This window comes from Perna viridis, chromosome 8 (genome assembly GCF_037379345.1).
Source record: "Perna viridis isolate PV_CMFRI_1.1 ecotype Kerala chromosome 8, ASM3737934v1, whole genome shotgun sequence".
Classification (NCBI taxonomy): Eukaryota; Metazoa; Mollusca; class Bivalvia; order Mytilida; family Mytilidae; genus Perna; species Perna viridis.
In genome coordinates, this window is record NC_142452.1 from 5,034,334 (window position 1) to 5,044,681 (window position 10,348).

At 31.8% G+C, this 10,348-nt stretch overlaps 1 protein-coding gene across 1 annotated transcript in view; it reads left to right on the top strand.

Annotated features, from left to right (window-relative positions):
- The first annotated feature begins 10 nt into the window (after positions 1–10).
- LOC148609047 (xanthine dehydrogenase-like) overlaps positions 11–10,348 on the top strand; it is a 34,432-nt gene continuing 24,094 nt past the window's right edge. Inside the window, exons 1-9 of the mRNA XM_088541039.1 lie at positions 11–209; positions 3,190–3,329; positions 3,833–4,002; positions 5,781–5,923; positions 6,421–6,500; positions 6,823–6,905; positions 7,833–8,028; positions 9,329–9,411; positions 9,971–10,117. Coding sequence (XP_088397165.1) covers positions 148–209; positions 3,190–3,329; positions 3,833–4,002; positions 5,781–5,923; positions 6,421–6,500; positions 6,823–6,905; positions 7,833–8,028; positions 9,329–9,411; positions 9,971–10,117 — 1,104 coding nt within the window. The 5' untranslated portion in view covers positions 11–147. The remainder of the gene's footprint in view (positions 210–3,189; positions 3,330–3,832; positions 4,003–5,780; positions 5,924–6,420; positions 6,501–6,822; positions 6,906–7,832; positions 8,029–9,328; positions 9,412–9,970; positions 10,118–10,348) is intronic.

Consider the following 10,348-nt stretch of genomic DNA (forward strand, 5'->3'; position numbering starts at 1 on the left):
TATTCACGTGATAAACCATAAGTTAGAATTATGTCCCTTGTTTGCAACGATAGAGCTGTAAGAATGCAGTCAGTGCCTATTAGTTTGATGAGTATTGACAGCTAAATACACCAAGATTATTTGATAGAGCATGACATAACAGTTAGAATGGAGACTCCATATTCATCAAAATTCAACAATAGTGTTGTATGTCCAGTTTGTAGTTCAAGGTACAAATGTAGTTTATATAACAGTATGATACAGCCTATATTACAGGGAAATACATTTATCTAGAATAGATCTTTTTTTCTTTCAAAAGTACTTTGTTTTATATATCTTGTAGTTAAATTGCAAATTATTTTATGATCAGCCACTGAATTAACATTACCACTTACAATATGGAAATCACTGATGGATACATGTACAGGTTCACCCAAGATCACATCAGAAGTGATTCAGATCATAATTGAAAAGTTTTTGCCTTACTTTGAAATAAGTTTGCAACAATGTAAGTGCCAGTGATAGCTGGTTTTAATAGATGTTTTAACTGAAGTCTACAAAGGGAAAAAGTATGGGAAAATTTCCCCCAAAATTTGGAGACCATTTTAAACTACAAACTAGGAGTTAAAAATTATCAAGTTACAGTACAGAAAGAAACATACCATGACTAAACACTGACATTTTCTATAAGTGATTTTATTTTAACTTTCTTTAGTTTTATGAGTGGCTAGCCCTACCACTTAAAATGTAGAAAAATTAGAAAAAATATCGTCAAAGACTAAGAAGATATTTACTTCCTTTCTAGAAGTGGTACACCACCATGTCAGTGATCAGTCACATTATGTCTCTTTCTGTGCTTTATGTACAGTGTTTCTAAAAAAAAAAATAAAAAAAAAGTTAAGGTATTATTTTCAGGTTCAATTGTCTAGGCTACATATAGGTGATGAATCCCTTGCTCAATTTTTGATAGAACAATGCTTAATTAAATCTATGTTCCTATAGAAGAATGTCTTTTTTTAAAAAAAATAATTTTCCTCCTTAAAAATACACTTTATTTAACAAAGCTGTTATAAAAACCTTACAGTTACAGCTTTCACTTATAAGGTACTATGGAATGTTAATAATTGTAAATACAGGGTATATTACAGGTAAAATCATTATTGTTATTTTTACAACAGACAAGAAAAATATCTCATATCCTATATTATTTAGTAAGTTTCAAGTTTGTTTTATGATGATATGGGCCTAGGAAGTACCTTTTTTTCAAGAAATTAGTACATTCTATATAAATGTCACAAATTTTGTTCTTAACATCAAAGTCTTCTAAACAATAACTGTCAAGGCTTTTTTTGTGGTTATATTTAAAGAGTGTGACTGTTAATGTGTTCACTGTTTGTAGATGATTTATTTTTCATTTGGTCTTTGTTATATATCTTATTATTGTTATTTCATCTTTGCTTAGCATGATGTTAAATACATTATTGTAAAGATGTTTTTGTAGCAGTGATTTATATCAAAACCTCTCAAAATAAAGCATCACATATAGAAATACTTAATCCATCTTTTCACCTATTTCTGAAATAATTCCAGGTTTATTTCCTGAACTCTTTGACTGATAGCTTAGAGACAGGGCATGACATTGACCAGATTGATTATTGTTTTCGTCATCGTCACATAGCTCACTATGTAAACAATGATCTCCTTATTATTTCACAAAGAAAAGCAACCAGACTGATTATTATCCCTGTATATATATGGTCTTTAATGTCTACTTGATCATTATCAGTATGAAATTAAAATATGGATGATTTATCTTATTACCTGGTTTGACAAGTATATTGACCAATAGAATACAAGTATATCTGCTCTACATATCAGTACATTGTATATGTAAGATTGTTCTCATTGCAATGTGACATGACATTGATATTTATACAAATGTATTAATAAGTATTCCACATACTGAAATTGAGGATAGTTAGGATTGTTTTTTACATTTGTAGGTCAACTTTGAAGTGTAATACTGGTTTGAGTGATAGTATGTAATAATCACAAACTCTCTTTTAGAGAAACAGTTCATTAGAAAGTTCAATTAGTCCAAGGGTTTTATATATCCTTGTAAGTCACATGGTTTTCCAGAATTTCAAGCTAAGACAAAAGCAGTCCAAATATTTTAATTGACTGCTTCGGCTTATTTAAATTAAATGGGTGTTCATGAAATATTTGTATCCATTTAGGATCTGTCTGATATGCTTAGTCCTTGGCCTTGGTCATATTAAAATAGTGTTACTGCAATAGTTGTAGATATATTTGACAAATTATTTGGCTATTATAATGATGCTTAAGTATGTGTAACCCCTGATAAGTCAACAATTTAAAAGTGGGTGTACAACAAATTGACTATGAAATTTTTAGATATGCAGAATTATGAGGAATTATTAAGCAATCCTTCAACACTTGACCAAAGCCATATAAACTATATAAACAACAAACTCTTACTTATATAATTCTACACAATTTTATCAGTTTCAGCCACCAATGATTAATCACAAGTTAATATTAGTTTTCCCTGTGTTAAATTTAAAACAATCAAACTAACAGTTTTCAGCTGACTAAACAAATTCAATACACATTCTTTGGTTGTGGCTTTTCTGGTTATTTAGCCCAGCGTAACCTGAATGATTTTTGAGATCCACATGTATGGTGCTAACTTTCTTCAACAATCCCGTCTTCTTGTACCTAGGCTTTTTTTCAATTAACTGTTAGTCATAACATTGTCTGCAATCTGCAACATATACCCAAACTTATCACAAACTGTACCATCTTCCCAACTGATTAACAATTGTACCATTCACAAAACTAATCACCAATTGTACTATCTATCCAAACTAATCACTAACTGAACCATCTGCTCAAACTTATCACCAACTGTACCATCCCCAAAACTGATCACCAACTGTACATCCTACCCAAATTAATGACCAACTGTACCATCTTACCAAACTAATCACCAACTCAACCATCTGCCCAAACTTATCACCATCTGTACCATCTACATACATTAATCACAAAATGTATCATCAGTTCATCATGATCATTACTATACTACTAATCAGATGGTTCACCACCCTGTCCAACAATCATTATTTAATGCCTTTGATCTGTATCTGTTTATAGTCATTATTATACATATATAATTGTGATTTTTAGACATTTGCTGAACAAAAACAAGCTACAGAATGGTGTGTTTGCTGCTCACTGTGAATCATGTGGACATTTCATCAAATTCAGAGTCAAATCTGATATAGATTCATCTATTACATTGACTATAAATGGGAAGAAATACACAGGTAATGATAACCAGATGGTTTTTGGTGAGTCAATTCTCATGTTTGTCATAGATATTTGATCTTCTTAAATTATTAATAAATACATCTGTATAAATTTGTAACACATGGAAAAGATTGGAATAATGTTTTGGTGTCTGTTGCTCCAGCCTGATTTAGGAAGAAGAGTCAAAAAAAGAATGTTTTCATTTACAAGTAACATACATGTATTTTAAATTTAAATTGCGTTTTAGGTCTCAAAGTGTTGATTGCAGATTATGCTTATAATGTACATGTAAATGCAAACAATTTGTTTGAATTAATCAAAATTTAATGTAATAAAAGGGGCCCAAATTAAAGAGGAAGCCTCCTATATTTTAAAAAAAAAATTTTTGTTAGTTAATTCAAAGCAGTATTCTTTATTCAAAATGGCACTATTTTGTAGAGAAGCATGTGTGTCAATACGTTTGAATATCTAACTTAATTAAGCTCAGGAAAGTTTACTAATGTTGTTGAATATATTATAGTTGGAAATGAGTACTCACCAACTACCTCACTGAACACATACCTGAGGAATGAGAGGATTTCCCTGGGAACTAAATATATGTGTCATGAAGGAGGATGTGGAACATGTATGGTGGAGGCTAAGTTGTATGAACCTGTATCAGACAGCAGAAAAGGTTATCCCATTAACTCTGTAAGTAAGATGGACCTGTAGTAGATACCAGGAAGGGTTATTCCATTAACTCTTTAAGTAAGATGGACCCATATTATCAGGAAGGGTTCACATATTAACTCTGTTAAGTAAGATGGACTTGTATTAGATAGCAGGAAGGAATCCCACATTAACTCTCTAAGTAAGATGGACTTGTATTAGATAGCAGAAAGGAATCCCACATTAACTCTTTAAGTAAGATGGACTTGTATTAGATAGCAGGAAGGAATCCCACATTAACTCTCTAAGTAAGATGGACTTGTATTAGATAGCAGGAAGGAATCCCACATTAACTCTTTAAGTAAGATGGACCTATATTAGACAGCAGGAAGGGTTCCTACAGTAACTCACTAAGTAAGATGGACACATAGTTGTTAGCAGGAAGGAATCCCACATTAACACTGTAAGTAACATGGACTTATATTAGATAGCAGGAAGGAATCCCACTTTAACTCTCTAATAAGATGGACTTATATTAGATAGCAGGAAGGGTTCCCACATTAACTCTCTGAGTAAGATGGACTTATATTAGATAGCAGGAAGGGTTCCTACATTAACTCTCTAAGTAAGATGGACACATAGTTATTAGCCGGAAGGAATCCCACATTAACTCTCTAAGTAAGATGGACTTGTATTAGATAGCAGGAAGGGTTCCTACATTAACTCTTTAAGTAAGATGGACCCATAGTTGTTAGCAGGAAGGAATCCCACATTAACTCTTTAAGTAAGATGGACCTATATTAGAGAGCAGGAAGGAATCCCACATTAACTCTCTAAGTAAGATGGACTTGTATTAGATAACAGGAAGGAATCCCACTTTAACTCTCTAATAAGATGGACTTATATTAGATAGCAGGAAGGAATCCCACATTAACTCTTTAAGTAAGATGGACCTATATTAGATAGCAGGAAGGAATCCCACATTAACCCTCTAAGTATGATGGACTTATATTAGATAGCAGGAAAAAATCCCACATTAACTCTCTAAGTAAGATGGACCTATATTAGATAGCAGGAAGGGTTCCTACATTAACTCTCTAAGTAAGATGGACCCATAGTTGTTAGCAGGAAGGAATCCCACATTAACTCTTTATGTAAGATGGACCTATATTAAAGAGCTGAAAGGAATCCCACATTAACTCTGTTAAGTAAGATGGACTTATATTAGATAGCAGGAAGAGTTATCTGATTACTTGTGTGAAAGGTTGTCCCATCAATTCTGTAAGTAATATGGACCCAAATCAGATAGCAGTTAAGGTTATCCTATTAATTATACCTCCCGTAATCAAAGTTTAAAGGGTATAAAGGTTTCATTCTGAAAGTAATATAGACACAAATTAGATAGCAGTAAAAGTTGTCCTATTAATCATACTTGCTGTAAACAAAGTTATGGTGTATAAACATGTAGGTTTCATTCTGTAAGTAGTATATACCTTGAAAGTACTTCAGTTTTCGTGTATTTGGGAAGAAACACAATATTGTGGATTCTTGAATTTGTGGTTTTGTGGTTTTAAGTATATGCCTATCAATGGAAATCTCTTTTTGGTTAGGAACCAAAATTGATATCCCACAAACAATAGTACTTTCACATTACCAGGAAAGGTTGTCCATGATTAATTCTGCAATTCATATGAATCTATATCAAATAGCAGGAAGGGTTTTTCCATCAACTCAGTAAATTGTATTTGATATACTCAAAAGAAGGTTTTTACATTATTTTATACTTGTGGTCATGTCAGTCCATGTCCATTGTTTTTCAGTGCCTATGTCCTCTGTTTGCTTGTGATGGGTTAGAGATAACCACCATTGAAGGGATTAGTGATACCATTCCTAAGACTTTAGCTAGATATAATGGATCACAGTGTGGATTTTGTAGTCCTGGCCAGGTTATGAACATGCATTCGTAAGTACACATGTATTATATTAATTGGTAATGGTAATGTAGAAATGGAATGAAATATCTATGTAAATTCAACAAAGTCAGCATGCAGAGCTTGTAAATATTGTACATTCCAAACTTTAGATACCTGATACTATAAATATTCTGTCTACAGTATGACTTAACATAGAAATTGAAATCAGGGGAAAAAACTCAATACAGTGTTAAAGAAAAAAGAATCTGTGCTGGAAGTAATTGGTTAAAAGTGGTGATAGGTCAATTTATAATTAATCCCTGACTCTTATGTAATGTCCACTTAACTGGTTGTTAAACACTTAACTGGTAGTTAAATCATCACTAAGGTTAAGAAGGAAAAAATGGGGAGAGGGTACAGTGAAGATTTTATTTTTATTATTGTGAAGAGAAGTATACCAATCCTACTTTAGTATATGTTTATATTTTGTAACCTATACACATGTAGCTTATATTTTGACATTTTTAGTATATTAATAAATTTCTAGACTGCTGGATATGAAGGGAGGTATTGTCACAATGCAGGAAGTAGAAGATGCCTTTGATGCTGTCATCTGTAGATGTACAGGTAAGGTTAAAGTTCATTCTGTTCAAGTTGGATGCTCATTGTCCTGATACCTTGTATTACAAATTTAAATGTTCTACCAATGTCAATTATACATCAAAAAGAAAAGTTGTCGAATAGCAGCAAGCTCTGTATGAAACAATGCAATTTTCAAAGCTTTGAAAATTATTTACGTCATATTTAAAGTATGGAAGAAGTTGGAAGATTAAATACTTATTGAGTAAAGGCTTGGCTGAAAACATGATCAGTAAAAAAGTGAGGAAAAAGGACATATATAAGTTTATTAAATCAAGATATTTTAACAACACTTTGTCTTTGTATAAAGGTTATAGGTCAATAATGGATGCCATGAAGTCATTTGCAATTGACACAAAGGTCAAAAATAAGTCAACTGTAGCAGATATAGAGGTATTGGTATTATGATATGCTTTTAGTGAAAAAAATCTATAATTATTTTTTTTTACTATCTTGAATTCAGTAAGATTAAGTTATTACCACAACTTAAAGTGCCTGGGGCCCTCATTAGAATTATATGAGGTACAACACATGAATATGGCATGTTATAATTTGTCTTTTATTTGTAAGTTTCAAATTTCTAATAGTTGCTCTATGAAACATGCAGTTCATTAACTGCTTAGTGGCAGTATTAATTTTCAATATTTAGCTAATCAAATTGGCTAAAAAATATTGAGAGTACAGTATGCTTTTGGCTTTAAGAAAATGTCTAAATGAGTCATTTTAGAATTTTTTTTCTGATATATCTTGTTAATGTTACATATTAATACTGCCACATTGGTTTCATGGTAGCATGATTGCATTGATAATCAGAGGTTTGATCCCTGGCATCATACTAAAGATAGTATCTCCCTGCCAAGGCATAGGAGATAAAGTGACGACTGGTTGGCTGGTAGTCAGATTTATTTGTCATATGGGCTGTTGCTTCTGTTAGCTAAAGCTATAAAATTTGGTTCATCATGTTAGACAAGTACTTAACAGGGAATATTTGACTACAAAATATTTATCATGATGATCTTATAAATGTTCCAAATATTGATATGCTGTACACATATTTCAGCAGCATTAGGTAATGAAAATCCAAAAATAAGTTTAACCCAAAATATTTAAATTGAAAGCCAGATCCAGCTCTGGATAGTCCTACCATGTGTGGTACAAGTGTTTTATGGAGTTCTGAATTTTAGGATATTGCAAGGTTATTTTTATAATTTATGATTGATGAAACATTTTCCACCTGAAATGCATTTAATATCTGCCATAGAGCATTACACAACAATCAATATATCAATCAATCAATCTTAATTTGTTTTATAATAACAGGATTTACAGAAGACATATTGTGCAAAGACAGGTGAGCTTTGTATTGGTAAGTGTCGCCCAGGGACAGGAAACCCTCTTCAGATTGTCGGTACTAATACAGTATGGTACAGACCAACAACAATGGACCAGTTGTTCCAGATTCTCTCAGATAATGATGGAAAAAAGTACAGACTGGTCTTTGGTAATACTGGACAAGGTATGTCACCAATCACCATAATTATTATGTTTATGGTATAATTAGACAAGGTATGTCACCAATCACCACAATTATTATGTGCTTGATAATATTGGACAAGTTATATCACCAATCACCATAATTATTATGTGCTTGATAATATTGGACAAGTTATGTGTGCAGTTAGGAAGTGATTGTTTGAACTTTTTAATGCTTATTCGTGTCATGTGTTATAGGAATTCTCATATATTCCTGTGGTCGAGACAACAACAATATAGCAACATTAATGAAGTTAAATGTAATTTGAGTATAAATAGCTCCATCCCTCTTAGGCAAAGCCTAAAATCATATTACTGGACATGTTATGTCACCAATCATCACAACTGTATACCACAATTATTATACACCAATATCAAAATTTACTCACAACATCAACAAATTTATCCTCATGTATAGCATTGAGATTTATTTCTTGATTGTACATGTACTTCATGAGGTCAGTTTGTCATTGTCACTATACTGAATAAGATATCAATTGATAAAAAAATTTGGTTTACTTTATCCCTTAATAAAATTATACTATTATCTGTTACAGTCTATCTAAGTGATGGTGACATCATTTAATAAAATTTTCAAGTCATAATAATAAAATATTGATTGTTTCTCTTACTTCTTTGTCATGGAACTGTGAAGGTCATTTATTTAATACAGAGTGAAACTTCCAAGACCTAACTGACAAACAAAATAGGTCATGGTTAAGGGGGTGACCATCTCATGCTTTCAAATTTTCAGAGTAAAGATATTGTTTGGTAGCATAGATATTTGACCAAAAGTTTGCTTTCTTTGTAAAAGTGTAAGACTTTGGATGACCAAAATGATAGTACTTTTTTTATTTTTAGTTAAACAAAAGATAAAAGATATAATTATTTTCAAAGTATTAGCTTCCAGGATGTTTTTTATGGAATACTGCTAGCCAGCCTTCAGCTACCCAAGAATCAAATGGTAGTCCCTAATGATTTATTAATTTCTTTCTCCTTTTGTATGGGTCCACTTCTAAGACTGTTTTGAGCTGATAACTTCTGTTTTATTCTGAAACCTAGACTGCTCACAAGTTTTTCTGGCTTAGCATTAAAATGTCACAAACTTAATTGCAGTTTAATGTATTATGTATGATGAAAACCCTTCCTTATTACTAAATGTGGTCTTGACTCTTGAGCAATGACAACATTACTCACTGCTTAAATAGATGTTTTTGTTGTTAATTACAAAGAATTGCCTTAAGTAATTATGTTAATAATGAATTCTCAACTCTTATTTGTAGGTGTATATTATATGGACCTAGGGCTGTTTAACTTTGAAGTTCTGATTGACCTGAGAGGTATCTCAGAACTTTATGGAGTTGATGTAAGTCTTTATTGACAGTCAGGAGATATACAATATTATATTAATCAATCCATAATTTCACATTTAATGTATTGACACAAGGTATCATGAATGGTCATTTAAATGTTATGTAGGATTTAACTTTATCTCTAAAAGGCAACTGGATAACTTGTAAATACATTAAATGTATTCATCTTGTGGTACTAATTTTTGCTATTTTAGCAATGGATGGAAATATGTTCTCATGGCAGAAATCATGAAAGTTTGCAACTACAAAAATAAATACATTTACAGTATAGTTATTAGGTTTCCAAACTCAACAAGAAGATGGTATGTTGGAATCACTTTGTCCATTCATCCATCCAGCCACCACAACACATACAACTTTGTCTCACATACTGTAATTTGATCACTGAATAAGCCATGTATATATCTGAAAACAAGACAGTCAACAATAGTTGGTTTGTTTTCTTATTCAAATGTCTATTTATTCTGATAATAGTGTTATGATTGGTTGAATTGTTTTGTTTTAAGATGTATTATCTGTTTATTCTGATGATAATGTGATGATTGATTACAGTTTGATTCTGACGTTGTATTGGGAGCTAATTTGTCTATAACCCAGTTGATGGATATATTCATCAGGACTACATTAGAGCCAACTTTTCAATACTTCAGACAGTTGAGAGATTTGATACAGTCTGTAGCCACCAACTCTGTTAGAAGTGTAAGTCAGTGATAGTTTCCCTCAAATGTGTAAGTGATTGATAAATGTTATGTCAGAAGTGTAAGTCAGTGATTAACTCTGACAGAAGTTTCGTCTGAATATAGCTGAAATATTGCTGCTCGGACGTTAAACCCCAACAAACAAACAAATAAACAAACTGACAGAAGTGTAAGTCAATGAATAACTCTGACAGAAGTGTAAGTCAATGATTAACTCTCACAGAAGTGTAAG